General features: G+C 51.8%; 1 protein-coding gene across 9 annotated transcripts in view; it reads left to right on the top strand.

Annotated features, from left to right (window-relative positions):
* AGRN (agrin) overlaps window positions 1–18,903 on the top strand; it is a 223,274-nt gene extending 204,371 nt beyond the window's left edge. For 3 of the 9 annotated variants that reach the window (XM_048824778.2, XM_048824781.2, XM_048824787.2), the window contains 9 exons: window positions 763–774; window positions 2,983–3,099; window positions 3,531–3,720; window positions 4,398–4,485; window positions 6,832–6,855; window positions 9,243–9,275; window positions 10,903–11,127; window positions 11,903–12,006; window positions 15,611–18,903. In XM_048824778.2, the coding sequence (XP_048680735.1) occupies window positions 763–774; window positions 2,983–3,099; window positions 3,531–3,720; window positions 4,398–4,485; window positions 6,832–6,855; window positions 9,243–9,275; window positions 10,903–11,127; window positions 11,903–12,006; window positions 15,611–15,768 (951 nt within the window). In that variant the 3' untranslated portion in view covers window positions 15,769–18,903. The remainder of the gene's footprint in view (window positions 1–762; window positions 775–2,982; window positions 3,100–3,530; window positions 3,721–4,397; window positions 4,486–6,831; window positions 6,856–9,242; window positions 9,276–10,902; window positions 11,128–11,902; window positions 12,007–15,610) is intronic. The other 6 variants (XM_048824783.2, XM_048824788.2, XM_048824784.2 and 3 more) reach the window with 4 other exon arrangements.
* The last annotated feature ends 8,589 nt before the right edge of the window (window positions 18,904–27,492 follow it).

Consider the following 27,492-nt stretch of genomic DNA (forward strand, 5'->3'; position numbering starts at 1 on the left):
AAAAGTTTCTAAGAGCAAAGGATATAAACCTTCCAGTGAGAGAGTTTGGTACTGGGGGAAACCTCATCCGGTTTGATTGCCGGCTTTGCTTTGGATTCTCGCCTGACATCCTCTTATTACCAAAGTCATCAGGGTTTAAACTAAAGATGGGACCGAGTCTCAGGGCTTGGAGGCCTCAAGGGAGTTGAGTATGGGTGGTCCAGGCCCACCTGTAGTATAGGCTAGGTAGTCTATGCCCATCTGGATTTAGACTACAGCTTAGAGGCAGTGGGCTGTGCCCATATGTAACTTAAAGCAGGGCATTGTTCCCTCTCCACTGTGCAATCACGTGGCTGGATTTGTGCCCTCTGTCAAGACTTAGATGTCCATTAAAACATGGGACCGTTATGCACCTGCAGCAGGACAAGAGCTCTTTGATTCCTCTAACACCGGTTTCTCCTCGATAGCAAAGGGGACGCAGGGTGCCAAGGGCTGTCTGATTTCCATAAATGCTCCTTTTTTTCCCCTTTTCAAGGTTCCTTTGGTATTAAAGTTGCCCTTTTTAAAGCAGCATTCCGCCTGGCAGGACAGCAGCACCGTCTGCCACTCCATTCTGCATCTTTCCTGTCTTAATTGCCTGCTAACGAGGGAACGGACATTAGCCAATGCGCATGCAGCCCTGCCTGCTATGATGGAACCCCACTGATTTCCTGTTTCTCTCTCTTTCTCTCTTCCTTTTGATTTTCATTCGTATTTTTCCCTCCTCTGCTGTCTGGATTTCAGAAATCCCGTAAGGTAAAGATAAGTATAACCCACCGCGCTTCCATCTCATGTGCCATCAACATGTTTTACATTCCTCCATTCAAACCCGAGTGATCCATGCTCGTCTCCATCCGCCCACCCTCTCCGTTGGACCAGCCCCATTCTGGGTTCTGTAGACTAGACACATTTTTGTTTCTTTTCCTTCGTTAATTTCAGCGAGTTCTATTTGATTTCGACACATTTCAGTAATCTGGTCATTCCTTCTTGTTTTAACTCTGCAAAGCGTTAGTTAGTGATTAATATAACCTCGTCTTGGCCAGCCGGGCAGCAAATTTCCACTGCTACTTTTTGAATGATAAATGTTGTGGCCACTACTTGGGACTTTCCAGGTGTTGTTAAGCTGCCCACCATGGGCTTTATGGTGACAGCAAGGATAGAACTCAGATCCTCCTGGTCTGAGACCACAAACTCCTGCTGTATGAGCTAAAAGAGACTCTCCTTATAGTATTTGCTGTTTGGGGTCTATGACACACAAGCAGTCAGTTCTGATTCTGTCCAGTAGGGGGCAGTGGTTACTCACATGCCCTAACCAGAGCGTGTCAATATTTATTTATAGTAGAACCTCAGAGTTACGAACACCTTGGGAATGGAGGTTGTTCGTAACTCTGAACAAAACGTTATGGTGGTTCTTTCAAAAGTTTACAACTGAACGTTGGCTTAATACAGCTTCGAAACTTTACTATGCAGAAGAAAAAATGCTGCTTTTAGCCATCTTGATTTAAATGAAACAAGCACAGAAACAGTTTTCTTACCTTGTCAAATCTTTTTTTTCAACTGGCCCTTTATTTTTGTAGTAGTTTATGTTTAACACAGCACTGCACTGTATTTGCTATGTTTTGTCTCTGCTGCTGCCTGATTGCGTACTGCCCAGTTCCAAGTGAGGTGTGTGGTTGACCAGTCAGTTCGTAACTCTGAGGTTCTACTGTATTTGAAGTCTCAGGTCACGAACAGACCTAGAGGCCTCCATTCTCCAGGGGAGTCTGTCTGGTACCTTCATCAGAACTGAATTCATTTGAAATCTCTTCCTTTTTACTGGCATGTAAGAACGTGGCAGTCTGACTCAGGGGGAACACAGCTCAGACACACCCTGTTCCTGTAGCCCTTTCCCCCAGCCCTCTCAATTCCAGACCCTGACTTGGTGCCAAGGTGCATAGAGCACCTCTCCAGTGCCGTGGCATGAATGCTGGGCTCAGCTCCACAGGGTGCATATTCTCCACGCAGCATCCCTAGGCATGAGCAGTGCAGGTGGCCCACAGAGGAAATCTGGCGCTGGAAAGACTTGTCATAAAGTTACCCAGCCAGAGCAGTGGCTGGAGCCTGGCCAGATGCCTGGTTTGCTATGTGGACTAACCAGCGGCTCAGCAAGCCCTGGCTATCTCAACTGCACTGGTTCTGCTGTGCCAGGGATTGCAGGTGCAGGGCAAGGATAGTTTTGTGGGGTGGGAATGCAGCAGCATGAGTTTGAGTCTCAGCTTTACCGTTCCCCCATCTGTAAAAAGAGAGGTGATAATTCTTCCTTGCTGGGAGGCTCCATCTATTATTATGCCCAGCCTCCATGGCAAGAGGGCCATAGGAAAGCCTCTCAATAAGGAGAGACAGAGCCGGGAGAGAGGGAAGGTTGGCCAAAAGAGCTGTGTTCTCAGCTGTAGTGTTTAAGGGTGGCCAGCAGAGGGCGGTAGCAGTGCATAGGAGAGGAGGGTAGGGTTGCCAGTTTTGGCTGGACATATTCCTGGAGGTTTCCTCGCGTGACATAATCTTTAATTCCTGGAGACTCCAGGACAATCCTGGAGGGTTGGCACCCCCTAGAGGAGGGTGACCCTGTAGGTCCACAGGGTGAAGGTATTTACTGGAGGGATGTTGAATTCCTCCCTGTAATGTTCCCCCTTGGTGTGTCTGCCCCAGTGAGGGGGTCTCTTCCCTTGGGTGAGGGACCGTTGGCTTCAGTCATGGTGGGGAGGGAGCTGATGTCTCCTCTTTCCTACCAGGCTGGGCCCTTAAGCTGGCTAAGTCCCCGTCTCCATCTTGAGCTGCCGTCCCTGGCTCCTGCCAGTCCACACAGGGCAGCTGATGCAGCCAGTGCCCTACTTGCCTCCCCGGATAGGATGCAGGGCTGGGCCATTCACTCTCCCACTTCTCATCCTGGTCCCGGGTTCACCTCTCGCCCTCTTACCCGGCCCCCAGGTTCCTCACGCCGTCCTGAATCTGAAGGAACCCCTCTACGTGGGGGGAGTGCCCGACTTCAGCAAGCTGGCTCGCGCCGCGGCCATCTCCACCAGCTTTGACGGAGCCGTGCAGAGGGTAAGGCAGCTGGCTGTGGGTTCAAGGGGAGCCCTCCTTGGGCATCCGGCAGTGAGGACCCAATGGTTGGCAGCCCTTCCGTCCCTGGTACCCCACTGTGCTGCCATTGTAGAAGTCACAGGAGCCTTAGGACAGGCCAGGGGGCATCCTGCCCCCCATGCACCGGGGCACATTTTGCAGCATGGTGATGCATGCTCAGCCAGGAGGTAGCAGCATTGGGCAGGGGAGGGCAGGGCATGTTCTTGAGGACCATGCCAGGGAGACATACCAGGCTCAGGGCGTTCATTCTAGGGGGTGATGAGTTGAATTTCCATGTCATTTCTGGGATGGACTCTGTGCCTACCCTTCCTCCAAACCCCAGCTGGGAGTGGAGTGTAATCTTCATGCTGCCTCTTGCTTCCCTCCCTGTGCGCCCCCCTCCTCCCCTTCAGATCTCCATTAAGGGCATCCCGGTCCTGAAGGAAGAGAACATCCGCAGCGCCATTGAGATCTCTGCCTTCCGCTCCCACCCCTGCTCCCAGAAACCCAACCCCTGCCAGAATGGAGGCATGTGCAGCCCCCGGCTAGAGAGCTACGAGTGCGCCTGCCCGAGGGGCTTCTCCGGGGCACGCTGCGAGAAAGGTGAGGCTGATGGGAAGCAGGCCTGGGCCAGACTGCACTCCCCACTGGCAATGGCCTGGCCTACTAGCCAGGCTCTGCAGAGAGCTGATGGCAGCCAGCTGGAAGCTCTCAGGCCACGGCTGGGGTTTTATTCTTGTTGGTGCCATCCACGTTCCCGGGCAAGGGTCTTGGGGTCATGTGGCCTGGCCGTGCTCTAGAATTGCAGGATGTGACCACGTGAGAGCAGCGTGCCCTGTGGCGGTTAGTGTTTTACACGACGCACGCCAGTGAAAACGTTGCCCACTGAGTTAACAAAAGGAAGTCCCGTCCTCTGGCTCTCCCTATGTGTTTTGAGTCTGGACTGTGTCATCTGTCCCCACTGGAAGCTCCTTGGGGCAGGAACCTGGTCTTTCGCTGTGGCTTTGTACGGGAGCAATGCACTCTCCGGCCCCAAATTGGCCTGACCTCGCTCTGCACGCTGGCCCCCAGTCGCTCGAAAGGTGCGTGAGCCGTTGCAAACCTTTCCAAGGACTTGCTCAGGGCATCAAGTTCGTAACACACCCCAGGAACAGGCGAGTTTGCCAGGTGCCCTGGACCCGTCGGGAGCACTCTGTGCCTGGCCGGTTTATTATTGCTCTGTGGAGATGCACCGATAGTGTCGTGATCCCTGCTTGTGCTTCTCCTCTCCCCTTCCCCAGTGATCATCGAGAAGGCAGCAGGCGATTCGGAGGCCATTGCCTTTGATGGCAGGACCTACATGGAGTACCACAATGCTGTGACAAAGAGGTGAGCTGGACTGAGGTTTGGGGAGGTTAAATCAAAGCCAGGGGTGGGGAGGGGAGGTGTTGGTGGGAGCTAAGCCAGTAGCACAGAGGAATGTGAATCAAGCGCTCAAACCAGGGGTAGGCAGAGCTGGGATTTCACCCATCACCCTCTCCTGGTCTGGTCTTTTCCTCCCCTTCAGTCCCATCCCACAATACACGCAAATGTGGACATTTTTGCTCATGAGTTAGGTTGGTAGCTTCCCCGCTCAGCCAGGCCGGTAGCTGCTGTCTGGAGGTCTGGTGCATATGCAGTCCCTAAGCTGGGCGGGATCCACTCTCCGGAGTTACTGGCCCAGATCAAAGTCATCTGGTCTGGGTGTGAGTCAGCGCCCAAAGGCAACAATGTGTTATGACATCCAGAACTGATCTGGGACTGTACCCTGAAAACCTAGCAGGCTGAGGGGAGCGAGAGGGTCCTGCAGCTTCGAGGATGAGTGACATCCCCCAGCCAGTTTGGGCAGTCCTAAGGGTGCAGAATAGCGAGAGTGGGAGCCCTGTCCCTATCGGGAGCTGCCGTGTAAACTCTCCTGCCATGAGGGACCTCTACAGCACTGCTACCCAGCTCTCCCAGGGGCCTGCTCCCCATCTTTCTGTGCTCTCCTATCTCTGTATGTCTTGGTCTCCAGTCACTGTCAGTCTCCTTCTGTGTCTGTCTCCCTTATGGAACAGACCCCTCCCTCCCCTCCCCGTTTCCCAGATTTGGATTTCCCAGGGTTCATGGTTTAGGGGTTTTCAGATCCAGGGTTTAGGCTCAGCCCATCTCTGCTCTGCACCAATCCCCCTGGAATGGGGGAGGCCAGGAGGAGATCCCAGGACCCAGCAGTGCTGCTGAAAACTCTTCCTGCCCTGCCCACTGCTTTTGGCTACCTTAAACCAGGCTTCATTTCTTGCCAGCTGTCAGAGACTGTCCCAGGCCCTGGCCTGCACCCCAGAGGCCGATATTTTACTGTATAACTGACTAATGGGTTACGGGGCTGGGGAAACTGTAGGCTCCTTATTGTAAATTTCCTATCATAATAATTGGCTGGCTCCCAGTGATTACTTGTGTGGCTTGTGATGTAGCCAAACGTCCATCAGGGACTAGGCTGCAGGGCCCAGGCTCCACTGTGTGGGTGGCCGGAAGCCAAATCCAAAGCCAGGTTTGCAGACCTGAAATTCATAGATTCCAAGGCCAGAAGGGACCATTGTGATTGTCTAGACTGCCCTCCTGCAGAGCCCAGGCCAGGGAACTGCCCCACAATAATCCCTAGAGCAGAGCTTTTAAACAAAACATCCCGTCTTGATTTTGAAATGGTCAGTGATGGAGAATCCACCACAGCCTGGGTAAATGGTTCCAGTAGCTAATGACTCTCACCATTAAAAATAGATGCTTTATTTCCAGTCTGAATTTGTCCAGCTTCAACTTCCAGCCATTGGATCGTTAGACCGTTCTCTGCTAGACTGAAGAGCCTGTTATTAAATATTTGTTGCCCACGTAGGTACCTGTGGACTGTAATCAAGTCACCCCTTAACCTTCTCTTTGTTAAGTGAATGCTTAACACTGATGTTAGTGCTGTCAATCCACAGTGTCGCCGAGCTCTCCTCCCACACAGGAATTTCAATTGCCTGCCACAGGCTGGGCTTTGGAGAATTTGTTTCCATTTAATATGCTGTGGGCCAAATTCAGATCTCAGTTTCACCGCTGAGTCCTAGGGAGCAGCCAGGATGTAGCTGAAGGCAGCATTTCCCCTGACAGCTACATCCCAAACGTGGGAGTCAATTCTACCCTCAGTTCTGCATCTGCCACCCCATTGAAATGGATCATTTGAGTGGGGTTGCGAGGACCTAACTGAGGGCAGAATCGGGCCCTCTGTTTTCAAGCTGATGGTTTAAATAACTCTCCTGGGACCCTGTCGTTTCTCTCACTGGCTGTTTATGCAGCGATGATGCTGCTAGGGGCTAATAACAATGCGCCGTCAGCCGGGCAGTGCTGCCCACCTGTGGCTGACGCTGTGTGACCCCCCACCAAGCCCCCAGCAATGATGGACTTGTCTAATCCACAGCAGGGTAGCTCAGCCTCTGGTTTTATCCACAGGGCATCTCAACTAGCTTCCTAGGTCTTCTTCAGCCTCATGGTTCCTGGAGCTAGTCCAGTTAGTTCCCAGCTCTAGGGACCATTTGGCATCTCTGGAGCCAGATAACGAATGACTCTTTGCCCTTTTCCCCACTCTGCCTCCCTGCCTACCCCCAGTGCTAACATCCCCGTTGCTTGTTGCTCTTTGTCTGTCTGTCTGTCTCTTCTGAATGTCCTTGTTTCTTTGTTTTCAAGCCAACTGACCAATGAGATCCCAGCGTAAGTAGATCACACACACCCCTCCTCACTGTCCATCATCTGCCCTCCACCACTGCACAAAGATTGCCATCCACCGCCCTGGGCTTCCCCCCATGACCCCGAGCCCCGTTCCACGCAGCCAGATAGCGAGCGGTGTTTGAGGGGGAGGACAGCTGCCGAGAATCTCTCGTCCAGCACCTGGGAAGAGCAGAGCTTTGTCGTGGGCACCACTTGTGTTTCACTGGTAGGGTTAGGTGTGGAGAGAGGAGCTAGGGGCTGGTCTCTGAATCCAGGGCTGAGACGCTGGCCCCATTGACGTCAATGGGAGCTTTTGCCATTAACTTCAGTGGGGCCAGGCTTTATGCCAGTGGTGTGTGTGGGTTAGCTCCACCCACGCAGATGTGTTTGGGGCAATGGGCATGGGGGCTGGGGGGAAATGAGTGGGAGATCCTTTGTCAAGGATCTCTTCAGTCAGCAATGAAGGGGTTAAGCAGTGAGCAGGGTGGACCCTCTGGGAGCCTGATTCTGCACTCACTTGTACCAATGTGAATCCGGAGTGAGTCCTTGCAGTATAAAGCTGGAGGGAGGGTGTGCAGAGTCAGGCACTGAGATCCTGCCACCCCAGGAAACGTGGCCCAGACGCCCGCTGGGTAACATACAGGGAGGGCTCCTTGGTGCCAAGGTTTGGCTGGGAGGGAGGATTCTTCTCCAAAGTCCTCTTGACAGCTGCTTATTTGCTGGTTGTCTGCCTGGCTGGGGAGCAGGAGTGGGGGGTACCTGATCCCTTCGAAGCAGCAGTGGCTCATCCAGTCGCATTCTCTATTCTGTGTGTGTTCGGAGGTGGGGGGTGCAAGCTGTCTGGTGCATCCCCGTCCCACCTCATTCTCTCCAGGCCAGGGATTGGAAGGAGGGCTCGGAGGCTGAGAACCTGCATGCATGCATGTCTGCACTGAGGGAGGGGGAAAGCAACGCAGCCTGACTGATGCTGCATGGTAAGAGCAGCCCGGGGTGTCCTCACAGGAGCCTGGCCCCTCACCAGCTAGATGATGTGAGCCCCACATATCACAGCCGCCTTCCAGCTGGCAGCATGCCGAGTCTCTTTGCCATGCAGCTGGAAGCCTGGCTACCCCGCTGTGCCAGGAGGAGCCAGGCACACTCGTAGGGTGGTGGAACGCTGCTCCCTCTCTGCCCTGCTCCCTCTCGGTGCGCTGCCAGGAAATGAGAAAGGGTCACTGCTTCCCGGCTCACTTGGGGAGCTGTTCCACAGTGGTGCCAGCCAGTGCCCACGCATCTGGGCATCCAACCAGCAGTGGAGCTTAAAGCTTCTCCAGCTGGGATTTGGCGGTAGGCACGAGCTGGCACTACTCGGGGCTTGCTCTGCAGAGTTGCCCATCAGGGCTAACGGCTAGAAACCAGATTCTTCTGCCTCCGTATGTAAAGGTTGGAGGTGTGCTGGCCATGCGGAGCTGTTGCTAATGACACAGTTGCCTTGCTGTGTCGTGCGGGGCATGAACTGCCCTTGACTTTTTTTATTTTTTACTTGTTGGAGCTGATTTTAGCGCTAGACCCTGAGACTGGCCCCTCATGTGAGCAGGACAGCTGTCGTATGGGATTTCCCCCACGCAGCCCTGCCAAAGTGTCCCAGCCCTGACCCAGAGTTTGCTCCACAGCCATTCAGGCCTTGGCCGCTCATCGGACAGCCACCAAGGGGTCCGATCTTGCTGATGCAGACACCTGTCTTTGACAAACCGTACCAAGATCCACCACTGAAGGCCTATTAGGTGGAATCTGCAGCCACTCTGGCCTGGACGCTAACTGCGGAGCTCGAGGCAAAAGGCTCCATCTCCTAATGCCCATCCCCTGAGCCGGGCAAACCCTCTCTTGCCCTGTGTCAGGCAGTCTGCATTGGACAGTTTGAATCTCGGAGGGGTTTCTTGATGCAAATACCTACCAGTAGCAAAAGCAGCTGTGTAATTAGCAGAACCCTTGCAGCACCCTCTCTGGTCCTGCCTTGATAGTACCTCGCCACGTGCCCTCCCGCCCTTCGCAGGCTGCCCTTAGAGTATCCACAGCAAAGCTCTAGTGAAAGTGGAGGCTGAACATTCAGTGGGCTCCGCGTTCCTGCGTGCGTCAGATATGCAGGGATCGTGCCTTGTACCTGCTTACCGGAGTCCTGAGAGTTCACCCCGGGGGTGTCAGGAAACCCAGGCAGTCCCAAAGGACGTTTGATTCCCCACTTCAGTTCCCTCTAGAGACTGTTCCCCAGGCTTTATGCTCAGGGTGAGAAGCTGCCCTGAGCCAGGCAGAGCCATGCACCGCACCCAGGGCCTTCTGTGAGCCAGGCGGGTGGTTTTCTTTTTTCTCCTCTGGCGCTTATGGCATGCCTCCCCTTTCTTCCTGCTTCTAAGTCCTGAAGCACTGGACTATGCCCTGGACCACAGGTGAGTCTCCGCCAGGCTTTGGCTCTTGTGTCTCGTGCCTCATGTGCTCTGGTGTTGCTGCTTTGTTGGCCTCTCTGTCTGTCGTGCGTGTCTGAATGCTTGGCTTTTTATTGATAAGGGACGATGGTTCGCAGCCTGCGAGAGCCTGAAATAAAGGGAGGCCGGGGTGGGGGGGAGCCCATACAGCACAGAACGAGGACTCAGAAGATGGGGCCACAGCTCTGTGGCCTGGAGAAAGTTATTTACCTGCTCTGGATCTGCCTTTCAACAGTAACTCACCCACCAAGCAAGCGCTTGATAGAGCAAATGCCCACAGCTTAGTGGGGAGGCTGGGTCATATCGCTGGTGATGCGGGCTTCACCCAGAGCTGCCATCTGGCTCTTTGGCTGCAGTGTCCCTTGGGAATAAAATGCTCTCCCTGCGGCTCTCTGTTTTGTCTGGTGTTCTGTGTGCACACGCGTCAGCGGCAGCCTCCTGGGAGAACAGAGGGGGAAACCCAGCATTTATAGCCCACTGTAACCCCAGTGGCAACGTGGCCAGTCACCCAGTGCTGTAGCCAGTGGCAGGAACTGGGCCGGGGTATTGTATCCCTGCCCAGGAGTGACCGAGTGGAGATGTGGATTCTGATGGGGGATAGTCTGGTCCCAGTAATGCACTGGTTTTAGGAGGAGACTGTCTCTGTTGTCCCAGGTGCAAAGTGCAGCCTTCCCCCACCCCAGTTCCCATCATGCCTCTCTTCCCTGGAGCCACGCCACGGGGTAGGTGTCAGTCCGAGTCACTGCGGGGGTTCAGTGACATTGGAGAAGCCTGATGGTCTCGCCATTAACCCTTTGGTGCTATTTCTGGATGCTCAAGAAGGCACTCTGACACAGGGCCACTCCATCGCTGCTCCCTGCTGGCGTCCTGTGAGTCAGGCCAGTGGGCTGGGCAGAGGACGACCCTGGGGCTTTGGGGGTGAGGGGGCAGAGGTATTGGGGGGGGTCCTTCCCTCGTGTGTGGCCCCAGCAGGCTGATTGCTGTCTCCTCTGGCCAGTCCCAGGGAACTTGCTGGTGGAGGGCAAAATGGCACCAGCCCCAGCTGACTCCTCCCCAGGGCACTTCTAGTCCAGCTGACGGAGCCTCCTTTGTACTGAACTCGCCCGGCTCAAAGGCTGCTGTGCGTGAAGCCGTGTTCGAGAGCAGAATCGGGGCCTGCCCAGCCCCCCTCCCCATCGTTCTCCAGGGCCTGCATACCAGCCCAAACCCCGGGCAAGGCTCGTGAGCCTCGGACCTTTTGCAGGGGCCAAGGTGGGGCCGAACCGGGCTGCTTCAGCCCCTGCCTCTCCTCTCATCCCATTTTGCAAACAGCACATCAGGCCTTGTGAATTGCCTGTGTCTGAGATCCATCACGTCCTGCAGATAGGTGTATAACCCCGCCTCACATCCACCCACGCTCCCCGTGCCTATTCCAGAGGCTAGGCGGGGGAAACCAGCCAGAGCAGCGACCTGCCTGGAAGCAGAGGAGCATGCTGCTTTGGCAGGCTGGCCACCTGCCTCTCAGCCCGAGTGGGGGGCTGCCCATTGCTTCAGTAGCCCCCTTCCTGACTCAGGCCTGTCTTCCCTTCCCCCACCCGGCCCCTCGGTGCAGCGAGAAGGCCTTGCAGGAGAACCACTTTGAACTGAGCATCAAGACGGAAGCCACCCAGGGTCTGATCCTGTGGAGTGGGAAGGGGCTGGAGCGGTCGGACTACATCGCCTTAGCCATAGTGGACGGTTACGTGCAGATGACCTACGACCTTGGCTCCAAGCCGGTTGTCCTGCATTCCACGGTGCCAGTGAACACGAACCAGTGGATCCAAATCAAAGCGTACAGGTGAGACGGTTTGGGGAGGCAGGCGGCGAAGAGGCATAAGGGCTGGCGGGGTTGCAGACAGTGTGCTCACAGCTGGGCATGAGCTGGGCTGGGTCACGTCTCGGGCACCTGAGTCATGGCCCTGGAGCCAGGCCCCACGGTCTCCATGGGTCACTGAGCCCTACAGATAATAATAGAGGAGTGGTATTCGGCCAATGTGGCGTTGGAGGGGTGCATGCCTTGACTTGCCTGCCCTAGATTCTAGGAAATGCGAAAGGGGCAGGCTCAAGGAAGTACTCCCGGTCCATGCCTTTTATTTTAGCTGGCTAAGGGCTTGGAATTCTGTTCGTGTTGAGCCTCCCATGGGTTTTATTTATATTGGTGATGAGGGGAGTGGTGAGCTGCTCGCATGGCTGGAATGCCAGTGGTTTCTGCTGATGAGTCTGGAGGGAGTATTAGGAGGCAGGGGCTGTTGGAAGAGCTTTGTCTGGGACATCAGCTTGCAGCAGGACCCCGCCCCCCCCAAAGGCAGGCTGAAGGAGAGAGCTCACCTTGCTTGTCGTACCAGCCTCTCCCAGGAGGAGGCGCTGCAGGGGATAGTGCAGGAGTGCTGGCTGCAGATTGCGATGCCAGTCCTGGCAGGAGAAATTGAGGCCTGCAGGGGTCCAGAGACAGCACAAAGGGCAGGGGGCTGATGCACGGTGATGGAGCCATCTGCAGCTTCCCTAGTCAGGCTAAGGCAGACCGCTGCTCCAGGCCCCTTTACTGAGCATCCCTCTCTGTTTTCTGGGACCAGAGTACACAGAGACGGCTCCTTGCAGGTTGGCAACGAAGCCCCCATAACTGGTTCTTCCCCTCTTGGAGCAACTCAGCTAGACACCGACGGAGCCCTTTGGCTGGGTAAGTTGAACACGGGAAGAAATAATGAAATTCCCTTCTGTGTCCCGGAGTGGAGAGTCTCAAAGCCCCCAAGGAGGGTTAGACACTCACTTCCCATTAACCCCAATGGGAACTGAGTCCTAAATCCCCGAGTTGTCTGAAAATATCAGCCCTGGCGTAAATCTGTGTGATGGGCCACAGCGCCGTAGAAGGTGATGGCTGCTTTGTGCCATAGGCACGGCTGTACAGTTCAAGGGATAGCATGTTTTCCTCTGTAAATCTCAAAGGACTGGACACAAGTGGATCAGCATTTAGCTCCTTTGACAACTGGTCTAACCAAGTACAGAAATTGTAAAGGCAGCACTGTGGGTTCGCCTAGTGCGTGCCTACCCCTTAAAACCAAGCGTCCTATGCCCCGCTCCTCCTGTGGAATCTGTGGCAGGCCCCTTGCAGTGCCTGTTAAAGGAACATTCTCCATACAGCAAGGCAGCATCCTGGTGGGGAAGGCAGCAGGAGAAGTTGGTTTCCCCACATGTGCCAGAGATGTCAGTGTAGTCATGTCCACGTGGGAAGTCGATGATGGAAATACTCTCTGGCCCAGGGCTTTTTCCACCGGCAGCTTCGCTGACAGAGAACTGTGTCCCGATTTCAAATAAGGGCTTCTTTCTTAAAAACAGTTCACTACTTCTGCCATTGAAAACAGTCTCATGCACGCACGAGTATCAGAATGCCCTGCCTGCCGTTCCAGTTGGGGGGGGGGGGCAGAAAGTGATTACGCTGGGCAGAGAGAGGGAGAGACAGAACTGGGCACTGCCCAGGGGTGTCCTTTCAAGGTCTGGGTGGCTCCAATTCAGCGAGGTTTTTAAGCCCATGTATAACGTCAAGCATGTGAGTGGTCCCATTGATGTCCAGGGGCGACTCGTGTGCGTAAAGTTCTGCACATGCTTAGTTTCCTTGCAGAATCAGGGCCTGAGTCTCCACGCGTTCGTAATCAGTTTAATCAAGCTCCTCAGACAGCAACCTCGGTGGCTGGGACACTCAGCCCCAGGAGCGTGAAGACACGACAGTTACACACCCACACACACACGCATGCACTCTCAGGGTACGTCTACACAGCCAAAAAAACCCACACAGTGCGTCTTAGAGCCCGAGTCTCCTGACTCGGGCTCGTGGGGCTAAAAACAGCAGTGTGGACATTTGGGTTGGAGCCTGGGCTTCAAGCCCCTGCCCCCATCACCAGATTTCAGAGCCCTGGCTCCAGCCGGAACATCTACACTACTGTTGTAGCCCCACAACACAAGCCCGAGTCTGTTGATCTGGGCTCTGAGCCTCACTGCCGGGGGTCCTCTTTCTCTCCCTCTGTCTCGTGCCCGTAATGCAAACAAATCAGCCTTATAATGCGATGTAGTGACAAACCTACCTATGGAGAGGCTCTTCCCCACCCCGTTATAAAAGGCAGAGACAGAAGGCAGTGAGGTCTGGAGGAATTAGCACTGGGTTGGGAGTCAGGAGGTCTTGAGTTCTAATGTCCAGTCTGCCCCTCACTCATTGTGGAGCCTTGGGCAAGTCCCTTTGCCTTTCCATCTCGGTTCTCCAGCTATAAAATGGGAATCCTGCTTGCTCTCCTACCTCCCGGCGGTGTCACAAGGATTAATTCGCCGCTGCCCATACAGGGCTGTGAACATAGAGGTGATCTAAAAATAGTGCTATTCTGGGGCTGGAATCCTGGTTCCCAACTCTGAAAGCACTTACTGCTGACAGAAGAGCTCTGTTGGGTATAGAAGCATGGGCACAGGGTGACCGGCCTGTTAAAGGACAGAAGGCTCCATATTCTGCTTTCCTCCCCAGGCGGGGAAATGGGTCCTGTGCCTCAAGCAGGCCTGTGGGATAAGTCAGGGAAAACCCTGGACAACAAGAGAGGAGGAGAGGCCTGGGGGCTGCAGGCAGCAGAAGGCTCCTGCAGGAGACCCTGTGATACCAGGGGAGAGAAGACTCCAGCTAGATGGGGCTGGGAGCGGCCTGCCAAAGCTGGGAAAGGCTCCAGGCTTGTGGGGCTTGCTGAAGAACATGGGTGGATAAATATCTGGACTCTGGACTTTGAGGGCTCCATTTTGAATGGTCTGCGATAATAAAGCAGAGAGTATTACTGGCCAAGAGAAAAAGCTTGTGAGCCATTGATTGAGGAGCCCAGAAGAAAGGGAAACTGAGGCAGGGATGCTGCAGGGCCACCCCATGCCAACGGGGGTGGTGCTCTGGAGGCAGCGACCCTGCTACAAATATCCATGTGTCCTTATCAAGATGCAGCCTGTCAAGAGAAGATAACCTACAGGCATATACACCTATGGGGCCAAATTCTCTGCCGGTGTCAAATCCAGTGGAGTTGTGACATTTGGCTCGTTGTTTCCGATCCTGCCCCCACTGAAACCCACAGCAAAAATGTCTATTGACGTGGGTGAGAGCAGGACTGACCTCAGAACCATTTGTTCACATCCGTGGGGGCAGGACAGGGTCCAAAATGACCCACAACAAATACTATTAACCCTGCCTAATTACACCCGATGGTCTTCAGATACAGCCCCTGCAAGCGCTCTCAGCTTGGAGACGCAGCAGCGAGCCGTTAGCTCCCATCGTTCGTGTGCTAGCATCAGACTCGGGAGACCTGTGTTCAGTTCTCTGTTCCACCACAGGGTTTGGGCAAGTCCCTTAGCCTCTCCGTATCTCAGTTCCCCATCTGTCAAGCGATTATAATTGCCCCTCACAGGGGTGTTGGGGGGTCAATATGTTAAGGATTGCGGGGTGCTCAGGTTGTAAGGGGAGGTCTTCAGTTAAATGGAAATGGTCAACAAGAAGTGTTTTTTGATGATCTGTGACAAAGAAGCAAGGTGACACATTCTCTCCAGCCTTTGCAGACACATCCACCATTAGAGGGAAGTGGTGCCATTTTCGACTCTAGTCAATTTCCCATGCCAAAGTTATAGGAGGGTTTCCTAATGGACAATGCCGCCTTTAACGATGCGGTGGCTGTATCCCCTCTATCGTTCGTCACCATGGGAGTTAAGAGAAGGGCCATCAACAGAGCTGGTTGGAAAACCAAAACCTTTCTCACAAGAAATTCTGGTTTAAAAAAAAAAGAAAAGAAAAAGTGTTTTCCCACTGAACCTGTCAGGTTTTGTTTTGAATCAACACTGCAACATGATTAATTTTGTTTCCACTTAAAATGCCATTTCACTGCATTCTCACCTTCAAACAAAAAAGAAACAAAACAGTATTTGAAGTCTAACTGCCGATATGAAATGTAAGTTTTCGTTTAAAAAATCCCCTCCAGGAAAAACTAATTTTTTCCCCGGACTTGACATTGACTTGCAAACAAATTCAGTCTTGACAAAACCAGCCAGGAAAACTTTTCAGGTGAACCCTTTCAGTCCGCTCTAGTAATTAACTCTTAAGCTTCATGGCATCAACTACTCCTTGCTGAGGGGTCAGGAAGGAATCCCAGCTGTTCAGCACCGCAGGCAGCATTGCACAAGTGCCAGGATGGAGAAAGTCACTATCCTGTGCAGCTGCTCTAGACAGACGGGCCCATCCTCTGTGCCCCTACCTGATCTTTCCATCCCATCTCTTGCAGGGGGAATAGAGAAGCTCGGCGTGGCTCACAAACTGCCCAAGGCCTACAGCACCGGCTTTACTGGCTGCATAAGGGACGTGATAGTCGACCGCCAAGAACTGCACCTGGTGGAAGATGCTTTAAACAACCAGACGATATTACACTGCTCAGCCAAATAAACCCCCCAGGAGCCCTTCCTTCCCCTTCCCCCTCCTGCCTCTTGCTGTAATTATTTTCTATTTTTGTAAACTTATTGCTTTTTATATTTTGGGGGGGGATGAGGGAGAAAGGGGGAGGAAAGACCTGTTGTTTTTTTTCGGTTGGTTATTTGTTCGGTTGCAGTGTAGCCACATCGGTCGGACTTTGCTCAAGCAGCAGCCACATAGAACAAGCCCTGAACCAAGTCTCCAGGAAGTGACTGAGGAACAAACCCACGTAGCCTCCTTCATTGTAAATGTCATTAATACTTGAAGCCTTTCCCCCACTCCCCGCCTTATTTTATTTTTTGTTGGTTCTTGTTCATGCCCACGAAGGGGAGAAAAACGAGGATCGCAGCGCTGGCCAGACCTGCGGCCTTCGGGGAACCCTTGCTTTCTGATCTCAGGCTGTCCCCACGCTCTGCTTCCTTCATTCCTGGCTGAGCGGAGAAGCAGTCATTCGGGGGAGGGGAACACCATGTTGCATTTGGGCCAAGATCTACCAAGTCTTTTCCGGGCTTCGTATCCATCCCCTTCTTTCCTCTCTGTCAGTAATGGCAGTGTGGGAGGATCTCAAGTGGTTTTCTCTGGGATGCTCTGTGAGGGAACGCTGCTTGCTGGAAGATGGACCAAGCTCAGCTCATAGCAGGTTGGAAAGCTCCGCTCTGTGGTTGGCTCGTGCCTCCTTGACAACTCGCTGGACTCAAATTTGTTTTTTGTTTTTTTTTATCAGTTTGGCTGAGGAGGGGCAGCAGCTTCTTTACGTGTTAATCTCCTCCTGGATGCGTACAGAAGCAGCTGGGAAACCTATTTCCAGGCTTTATTTTTATCCAGACATGTCCCAACTGCCCACTTGGCCTCGCTGCGCTTTCCAAGAGTCTTTGCTGTTTACCAAAACATGCCCTCTCTTGTGCCAGTGAGAACGCTGCAAAGTATGTTGGATGTCCAGGCTTGATCCATTGAGGGTCACCCATCCCCAATCTCCTGTTAAGTCAACAATATTTGAGGGCACAGGCTAAGGGCCCTTTTCCTCTGTAATCCATGTGAAGCACACTTCCCTTTTCCAGCCTGTCCTCTATTTACAGAGATGATGGTTTTGGACCAGCTGTCCTAAGGATTTCTGCTTACACGCCTTGAAAGCTAATGGGTGTTTGGCCATTGACTTCATGTTTGTACAACAGCCAGCACAATGGGGGACCCAATCCTGGCCAATGCCCATGATAACAACCATGATACAAACCATAACTTCAATGGGGAACAAGATTTGGCCCTTACTGTATAGGCAAGAGACAGGGTTGTAGGGTTTTTTGGTTTTTTTAAAGCTATTTTTATTTTCCACAATGCAAATCATTCCTTGTAAAAATTTGCTACGATGCAAATACTGTAACGCCAGCTCCGAACCCAGTGTGTGTGTGTCGATTTACATGTACGCATTGTATGCAAACACCGATTCTCTTGTTAAGGGAAAAAAGCCCCCAAGGCTGTTTAAGAAAAAAGGACCAAGGTGCTGAAAAAGACTGGCCTGCTTAGGGTGACCAGCCGTCCCGATATTATCTGGACAATCACGATATAAGGGGCTTTGTCTTATATACACAACTATTTTCCCCTCCCCCTGAAAAAAAAGTGTCCCGATTTTTCACCCTAGACCTGCTGTGTTCAGTTTCATTGTCTGTGGGAAGGACTCACCGATGCTCTCTAATAGGGTACATCGCCTTTCTCCCCCCGAGCTAGGCGGGTTTTGCTTTACTGTGTGTAAAGCACATTTTATGGAGCAGGGAGCATGAATTTGCAAGATCCTGCCTCTTATAAGTGATATAAGGTTGTAGTGAAAGTTGCCACCATTTGGCAGTTTTCTGGCCTGCCTGCTGGTGCTCCCTCCCCTCAAGAAAATAACATTTCTCCGGGCTGAACTCTGAGCCAGGAAACCCAACTGCTTTTTGTGGGGTGAGATCTGAAGGCAGGTGAAGCAAAGGCAACCGACATACCTTTTAAAACCACGTTTTTTCCCCTCTTCTAAAGCAAGGGTTCTACTTCTAAAGTCAGACCAAGTCGCACCAGGGACGCCTGGCCTAGAAAGTGTCCCAGGCCTCAAAAGATGCCATGCCTTGGGCTTGTGATTCCCTTTCTTTTGGGGTGGGGAAGAGGCAGGGGGGTTGTTTGATATTCCTTGCCTGATGTGTTTCTTCTTTTCCCTGCCTAGCTTTATTTGCCTGATCCCGCTTAAAGAAATAAAAAACTCCATCCCGCCCGACCAGTCCTTGTTTCATGTCCCAGCAGGCAAAACATAGATGTATTTCTCCCAGTGGAAATCTACACCTACTGTCCGGAAAAAGATCCAGAGTGGTTAGTGACTCAGTGGGGGTCATGGCCTTCTGAGAGCTACAATGGAGATTCCAGTGTTTTCTTGTGTGTGGCAATACCGCATTTTAAGTGGTGACTGTAAATAGATTGTGGGTCCTGTTGGAGAGTAATGTGATTGTGTCGTAAAGCAAACTGACTGCTGGACTTTAAGCACATGGTGTAGGTTGCCAGAGGCTAACTAGGACTGGCAAGGCGGAAATGCAAAACTCTCCTGCTGTATTTTAGCTGGACAGTGCAACCTCCTAAGCTGCAATTAAGGGCTGACGATTCCAACTTGAGGGAGAGGGAGAGGGGTGCGCAGACAGGAAGCTGCTAATTTCCCAGAATGCCACTAAAATGAAGCCAAGGTCACTGCAAAACAATGCACTGTCTGCTTTTGCTGGGGCTTGGAAATGCCTTAAAACAAAACATTGTGTCCTTGTGGTCAAGCTTCTTGACCCAACATCGGATTCAGCAGCGCTCCCTAGAGGCCGTGCACTTAACTTCGGCTTTATTTTCAACAGCATTTAGAACTCCTGTGTACAAAAAGACATTGAGTTTTGAATTTTTTTTTCAACTTTTTTTTTTTTTTTGGTTGGCTATTTTTTTACAATTTGTCTGTCCACGTGGCTTCATTTTTAGGGTAAATTAATGACGATTGTGAACTGCTGTATGAATTCTGAAGGGCAATGCACAGTAGAGGAGCAGCATGATATAACCATTACTAACTTGTGTCTTTCGTCAATCACCATGAAATAAAGTTTGAAAACAATTAAATATGTTTAAAAGGGGCCGTTGCTTTGTCTCTCTGGGGCTCGCATCTGCCTTCCACCTATACTCACTGCACCAGCTGAGGAGCTGGTCTAGCGAGTGTCAATCTCAAGTCATTGGTACAAGACCCTTCTGGGACAGTCATTTTGCAAGCCAAGACCATACCCTCATGTATTACATACCATGTACAACAAAAGGCAGAGTCTTAACTCCAGTGAACTTTGCCCATCATTCCCTGTCTCAGAAGATGTGCTGCTGTCCTAGTCTTTGGTGCGTCTTACTTCTCTAGCCCAAAACTATGGGCTGGTCAACACTGAAAATGTACCTTGGCATAGCTGTCCCCCAGGGGTGTGAAAAATCCACCCCCCGAGAGATGTAGGTAAGCCGACCTAACCCCCGGCATAGACAGCGCTAGGTCGATGAAGAATTCTTTCATAGGCTTCGTTAATTAACTATAGCAATGGGAGAACCCCTCCCGTCGCTGTAGTGAGTGTCTACACTGAAGAGGTAAGTGCTACGTGAAATACACAGTTTAGAGACCTGTAAGTATCCACCAGGATTAGCTTGAGCCTTGTCCAAAGCTATACTGAGGTCAGGGGCAGTGTTAGATTGTAAGCTCTTTGAGGCAGGGGCTCCCTGTTCTACGTTTGTACAGCCCCTAGCACAATGGAATTGTGGTCCATGACGGGCTCCTAGGTGCTACTGCACTACAGTAATCATGGGAGTCCTTCCTTTTACTTCCAGCGGGCTTTGGAGCAGGCCCAGAGCTTGTGTTTTAACAGTTACATTGTGGTAGCTCCTGGAAAGCTCAGCCAAGTCTGAGATCTGCTGGGCAGACGTATGGTATGAATGACGTATTTTAATCTTCTAGTTGTGTTTCCCTCTTTATTTTTAAGAAAAATGGAGAGAAACTAATTAAAAAGTTAAGTTTGTGGCGCAAACTGTTTAAAAACCCAGGAATTTTAACCACTAAAAATTTGGCCTTTGCTCCTCAGTATCCTGTTGGTTTTGTTTTTATACTTATCTGTAATCCGGTGTGGCTGGTTACGTATTCACTCGACATGGCCCCATTTTTACAAGTATCCTCCCGAACATCTTTCTACCTAAAGGCAAAGCCTTGGAACAATAAATATGGCAGTTTAAAAACTGCAAGCTGGGGCTAGATTCTAACACTGAATTGTGGAGGGTAGGAAAGGCCTTTTAAGAAAAAATGTACGAACGTTTTAGGAATTCAATATTAAACCACTGACCTTCCCAGTGCCTCTGCCTAGAACCAGACCTGCATTGCCTTTACTGGCATTTTTAAAGCAAGAAATGGCATGTGTCTTTATCTGCAGGGGTGGGACTAAGCTGTGTACTGTCTTTGAGTCTGCAAACACATAACCTGAAACAATAGCTAGGAGAGGTGTGAAGTGCCCCTTTCATCTCATGGCTGTGTTAACTCTGAGGTTGAATGATGCCATTTAAAATGCCAGCATTGTTAACCTATTTCGCTGTTGATCTTGCGAGTAGAAATTTCTTGTTGTTTGGGGTCTGTGGGTGGAACTGAGCTAAAATACCGCTCACCTTCCTGTGCCCTGCCTGTATCATAGGTGTACATATCTGCCAATTAATGAATCGAGCATAGTGATTGGGGGATACTGAATTATTAGAGATGTAGGGCTGGAAGGCACCTCGAGAGGTCACCTGGTCCAGCCCCCTGCACTGAGGCAGGACCAAATAGACCTAGCTCATCCCTGCCAGGTGTTTGTCCAACCTGTTCTTGAAAACCTCCAGCAATGGGGCTAGAATAATATATGATTTAGCCTTGATCCTGTTCTGTCCCGCTGGGGCCAGGAGACCACGGCAGACTGCATCTTCATTTGTATACAGATACAGTCCAAAAGCAAACCCATCTCTCAGCCACCGTTCCACTCTGAGCCAAAGTGCTCAACCTACCCCATCCAAACTCTCTCCAGGCTCTCGGAGTCCTGTTACACCTTTCAAATTCCCCCTCCCCCGAGGTACAAAACACTGGGACATCTGGGATGAGCCTGAGCCCATCAAACTGGCCAGCTGGCAGTGTGGCCTGAACACCCTGACAGACTTCCCATGACAGCTACTTTGAAAAAGAGACATACCCGGGAAAACCTGGACAGGGGCCAATCTTAGCCCAGCCCCAGCTATGATCCACTAGCTTGCATCGCTGCTGCACCAGCCGGAAAAGGAAAAAGCTCCAAACGATGCTACTTTATCACTTGTATCAGGACAAGTCCCCCAAAGTGGCCGCATTAGCACCTGGACGTTCATGCTCAGCGAGCTGAGGTGCCATCCTGTGAGGGGATAATCCCAAAAGGCACATGATTGGTTGGTGGTTCTGCACTGCCACCCATATCTGTACGGGTCGTGATCTAGGTGGCTGGTGGCAAAGCCTTTCAGGTGCCTAACTCCCAATACTTTGCAGATCTGGGCTTTAATTTGCACGTGTTCGCCGTGGTGGCTTTTCACCTCCTAGGACCCTATTTAAGGCTGTTATTCTCAGCTGTTGCATAGAAAGATGGCAAGTGGAGACTTATTCATGCTTCCATATGCAGGAGCCAGTGCTCAGTTGAGCTGCAAGGAGTGGGTGGGGGCGGGGGGCATGTTCTGTTAACCAGCAGGTGACTAGAATTTAAAATCAAAGATGTCCTTGACATCCTGCAATGATGAGCACTGGGTTGGGGTCGAGCATGTCTGCCTCGGCTCAGTGGGAAGTAAACTTTTCAAGGGGCAACCAGACACCGGAGAATTCTAAGGCAGGGGAACAATGGGGCTAGTGTTTTAAGAGCAAAAGGGGTTGCACAACTCACCCCTGGGCCTATGTTTCGCTGAAGATCAACCTTCTGGTGCAGGGTTTTCCTGACAATGACCCTATTATGCAGCAGCAGGCACCAGCTTGCTAAATCAGTACCTCTTCAAGCCACTGACGCAAAGCAGCAGGAGAAAAGCCACTGTCTTCTGGCACAGCATGAAAAGCGGGGCCCTGCCTGACTGTGTTTCACTCTAGGCACTGGAAAAGCAGCTGGAGGATGAAGGAGAAGTGCCATTCTGGGCACACGGTGGTGTGTGCAGCAGGCGGCAGTCACGATTCAGAGGAATGGCCTTCCCGTGCTTTGGGAGGTCACACCCGGTCTGGAAGGAGGCTGGTTTGCCAGGCCAGGCGCACATGGCGGCAGCGGGGGGCTCGTCATCTCTGAAAATCAGGCCTTTAACTTCAGGGGGAGACGCAGATACTCGGCACCTTTGCAAATCAAACCAAACAGGGTCTGATCCTTTTCTCACCTGCGCTGGTGTAAATCAGGAGTGAAGGCAAAAGGGAGGAAAACTGGGCCCCTGACTTACCAGCCCATAAGCTAACCCCACACACTCTCCAGTCAGCATAGCTCAGCCGGGAGCATCCTATGGGCTGAGAGAGGAGTGCTTTTTTAATTTTAATGGTCTATAGCAAACAAAATTACTGGCTTTCCGCTCTGTCCCTCCAAAAGGCTCCCCTGCTCCAGTGCATTTCAGTGCGGGGGAGGGGAACATATGTCACTCGGCTTCCACCCAGCCCCATTTAACCTCCAAAATCCTCGGCTTCCAAGGGAAGGGAGAAATCTGTGGGTGGAAGCTCCAAGGAGGAGGGTGTCAGGCATGGAAGGTGCGTGTAACGCTTTCTGTCACGGGTACGCAGCCTGGGGTGGTTGTGATCACCCTGCTGTTCCCCTACTGAATGGGAGAGGGTCCCAGCAAGGGGCTGGCTAGATGGGAGTGGAGAGATGTGTAATTTATGGAACAGCTCTCTCCTCCCTCCACAAGTTTCAGCTGTGCTGCCTGGCACATTTGCATGCTGTATGCAGTGAGGTGCGCATGGCGCTGGAAAGCGGGAGACCTGGGGTTTATTCTCTGCGCTGTCACTGACTCGCTCTGTGGCCCCCGGCTAGTCAGTTCGCCTTGCTGCGCTTCACTTTCCCCAGCTGCAAAACCAGAGATAATGAGATGTCTCCATCTTGGTAAATTGCCTGGAGGTCTATGGCTAGGAAAGGGGCTCTGAGGACTAAGTATTCTTGCTAGGGAAGGACAGGGCACGAAATGCTTCAGCGTGAGTGAAACAGGGCCCTAGCCCCGACAAATAACGTTGACTCATAACAATCCCTCATTCTCTACGTAGAGAGCCTGCCGCAGGGCTGCTGTAATGAAGGGTAATTGGACACCCCTCATTTTGGGATTTTTAACACACTTGTAAAAGTTTGCTGCTGGTGAAAGCTTAGCCCCTGCCACAGGGCTGATTTCTTTCCCCTACAGCAAAATTCCAGGAAAAAAGTTTTGACCGGTTAATATAATAAGAGAAGGCAGAATGGCATTTGTATGCATGCGTCATGGGCCTGATCTGGAGCCCATCAAAGCCAATGGATTGACGTTCAGTGTCTTCAGCAGGCTTGGGATCTGGCCTGGTCACTGCATTATCGAATTTTCAGAGCGTCTCAGCTGCCGAGCTGTGGAGGCTGGCCCTCCCCAGGAGCGTCTCTCACCTCCTGAGTTCAAGCAGCACTGGAACTGCTCAGCACTTGGACGGGAAAGGCCCAAGGAAAGCCCAGGGTGCTGCTTCTGGATATGATGGGAACTCAGTAGTGTTGTCTTCCCGGACGTGGTTCAAAAGCAATGCCCTACCGTGGTCGCAGGAGCGCCGTGAGGCTTGGGGTGCTGTCTTTCAGATGAGATGTAAACGTCCGATCCTGACCCCTCACCATCATTAGATATTTTGTGCCCTTTTTGAAACTGGGGGAGTGGTATTAAATATGGAGTCTAGCAAAAATCCAGTTGGGGGGTTACATTCTGCCAAACTACAATCCCAGGCCCCTGCTGTTTCAGTTACGTAGGTGGTCTTTATTTGCATAGTATTTATGTGTGCTGTTAAACAGTGGTTCTGTGCCAGCCGGCCCAGAAGTGGCTGCATTTCTCCGGTAGGGGAAATGAGAGAGAGAGAGACTAGATGGATTGGGGAGAGATTATAAACCACTTTGATCAGTTCGTGAAATGCTTTGGGATCCTTCTGGATGACTGACCTTATCGAAATGTGGTTTAAGGATCAGGCTTCTACCTAAACCCCTAGAATCTTAGGGTCAAATGGGGCCTTCATGCTCTTGGAGAGAGAACTTTGGGTGTGTGGCTGCTAAGATTAGTAATGGTCTAGAACGCAGGCTCTCAACGCCAACAATGAGGCTCCTCTGGTACTTTGTACAAGAATTGGATTTTATACAGCTGCCCTTAGCCAAAACTCTCCCTCTCTCCTCTGCTGACCAGTGTTCTATGGGGTGACTGCTGCCCTTCCACCCCAGATGGTGCCACATTTCAGTGGTGCTCTTCCGGCAGCACAAAGGGCCTGATCTCGCTCTTGTTGAAGCCAATGGGAGCATACTGGGCCCCTGGTTTATTTGCCTTCGCACTCTCCAGCATGGAAGTGCACTCTACAAATGTAAGGCAAATCCCCCCTGCCCCAGTTACACTTTCTGGCGGGTGTTAGATTGTTAATAAACCCAATGCCTGCTGCATGTGCACCCCAGCCCTTTAGCACGTTGGCATTTACCAGTCTGTTCCCCTGCCCCCATACGAATGCCTAGGAGAACGTATGTATTATAGCTAAATATACCATGTCCTCAGCCTGCAGCAGGAAATGCCTTCAGGCTTGGGCATGAATGATGAATTCCACAGCTACTGATGAAGGAGCTGAATCCCCCTTCCCATACAGTTATGTTGGGCATGCATCATCACAGCCGCTCCCCCCTCGGTGGCGGCTCGCTATCCCTCCCTGGCATGCGTCAGAGCAGTTGCCTCAAGAGACCGGCCTGGAATTAGCAGAGGCAAATGAAAAAGGAGGGAACAAAGAAGCCATCCTGGGTAGGATCTGAACTGGGGACCTCTGGAGCAGAGATAGTAGCACTGTCCACAACATGGACTCGTCTAGGTTAACACCTGCTAGAATTTACTCGGGATAAAGTCAATGGGGTTTGGCTAGAAATGTAGCCCGGTGGTTATTATCATGTAACATTCATTCTGCAGGGCTCAAGCAGGCTGAGGGCCCCGTTGGGCTACAGTACTGGGCAAACATCTACCAAGGAGCAGTCCCTGCATTAAACATCTTACCATCCAAGGGCCTGATTCTCCACTGCTTTGGATCACATTGGTGTAACATACTGGGGAATGCAGTGACTGAGGTTGGATAGAATCTGGGAGGCCAGATTCCCAGCTGATGGAAGTGGGTGCATCCCCACTAGCTTCGGGGGGGGGGGGGGGTCCATTTACAGCAGCAATTTGGTCCTGGCGTTCGATAGCAGTTACTGTAACCAACTCTAGGATGGAAAAAAGAGTCAGATCCTTTCTAGCAGGGTTTTTTTGTTTGTTTGTTAACCCTCCCATGAAATTTTCTCTAGTCGGGATAGACTCCTCTCTCAAACTGCTGAAGCGGGTTCAGAAAGGTTCCTTTGTCTCCGTTCAGCCCGGACAGGATTTTTACCGGCCATGTCTGCCTCAAGGAGAACCCATTGCTGTGTCTCTCACAATGGAGCGCTACGAGGTCTTCCCAGGAGCTAGCGCACGCAGCAGCCGGGTTCTTTTGGTGGCTCTTTTGTCTGTTGTGTCTCATCACGCGTTATAAAATCCACTGGTTCACAGCTGGGTTCGAAACGATGCAAGCCTGCCATCCTACCCACTGAAAAGTGAGCTAGCGGCTGCTGCCAGGGCCCTGGGTATTCCCCGAATAGAAGTGGAATTCGGTGTGTCTTATTATAGTTCTAAAACTGCTATTCGTGCTACGGCAAGCGGGTCCAGGGCTGGGGGAAGGGGAGTTGGTCAGTCATGTTCTGGCTTTTTCTGCCTTAGACAGCTGGCTTTGTTTTCTCGCAGTGCTCAGGAAAGGGGCCGGAGGCCAGTACTTTCTTTGGGCTAAACTCTGCCCTCATATAAAGCGGTGTAAATCATTAAAGTCCTCTGCATTTACACCACAGATGGCCAAATATTTGTACAAGCGTCCTCACAATTGGCCAGCTGGAGCCTAGCTCCACGGATGCTGATTGACACCAGCTGAGGATCTGGCCCAATGTCCCACTCATTGGCCTTCACCTTTGCCCTGGGAAAGAGGAGGTGAAACATATCTCAGAGTTAAGGGGACATTTGGCCTCCATGGCCCACTCAACCCTTGCCCATTTGGCTGAGGCTAGCAGGGGCACCAGTTGGGCTGGTGGTGCTTCTGATGGGGACAACTAGAAACTGCAGAGCTCCACCAAACTCATTGCATACAGCTCCACAATCAGCCTTCACCTGGTAATTATAGGCTACAAGGACTTGGCTTTGCTTTTCCAGGGGCACAATTGGTTTTACTTAAAGCTGACATGGCCAGACCTGCATGAAAGAGAGAGTGAGTCTGATTCTTCTCTCATTTACATACATTCAATTTTATTGACTTCAGCGTGACACTGGATCCAGACCCTAAGGCTGTCAGGTGGAAGAGACATGGCAGTAGATCGTATCCAGTGTCTTAGTACAGAATTCAAGGAATAACACAACATAGATCCCTTTCTATTGTCCTTCACATTTTTTAAAGCTCTGTCCTCCTCCCCACACACATGGCACCTAAGTTCTTGGGGCTATTCCTTCTATTCTTCTCTCTGACTAGACTGCAAGGATGTTGGCCTGCATATTTCATCACTTCGGCCTTTTCTTTTCCCCTTCTCTGTTCTCGCACGTTATTTCCCTGTTTGCCCATGTCTGTCCCCACGCCAGCTCTGAAGCAGTGGTTGGCTGTCCTACCACCTTTCACAGAATGCTGTGTGATCCTTCTGATGAAAGATGCAACGTAAACATGCTCCAGCCTGCATCCTTCAGGTCTGTAGTACCAGGCGTTCCTCATTTAACCAAAATGGTAGCACTCCTGTTGTGGATTAGCTTCTCCCAGACCTACTCACGGGTTATTGCTTTGTAACTGTCTTGCCCTCTAGTGGCTGGTTTGTAAAGCAGTGGGCTGGCAGAATGGGCCTCCAGTGACCTCTGCTTTTTCTAACCAGCCTGATTACCAGCTTGCTCCTTTCATCAGAAACCCAAAGGGGGGGGAACCTAGGGTGAGGGGCTGCCGATTTAAGAGATGTACCAAGGCAGCATGGTCGTTGTTGTTGTTCCTCTGAAACCTAAGCCTGATCCTCTCTCTAATATCACTGCATAGGCACAGGGATGATCACAATGTGCCCCTTCATATTTTTAAAGACTCTCTCTCTCCAAAAGAGAAGGCGAAACAAGGAATATAACCAACTTTAAAGACCAAGTGGGCCAGTGCTCATAGGCTTACCTCTTAAGAACATAAGAACGGCCATACTGGGTCAGACCAGTGGTCCATCTAGCCCAGTATCCTGTCTTCGGACAGCGGCCAATGCCAGGTGCTTCAGAAGCAATGAACAGACCAGACAATCACTGGGCGATCCATCCCCTGTCTTCCACTCCCAGCTTCTGGTAAACAAGGGCTAGGGACACCTAGATCAGGGGGCTGCCTCCATGACCATCTTGACTAATAGCCATTGAGGGGCCTGTCCTCCAGGAACTTGTCTAGTT

The sequence above is a fragment of the Caretta caretta genome, chromosome 18, assembly GCF_965140235.1.
Source record: "Caretta caretta isolate rCarCar2 chromosome 18, rCarCar1.hap1, whole genome shotgun sequence".
NCBI lineage: Eukaryota > Metazoa > Chordata > Testudines > Cheloniidae > Caretta > Caretta caretta.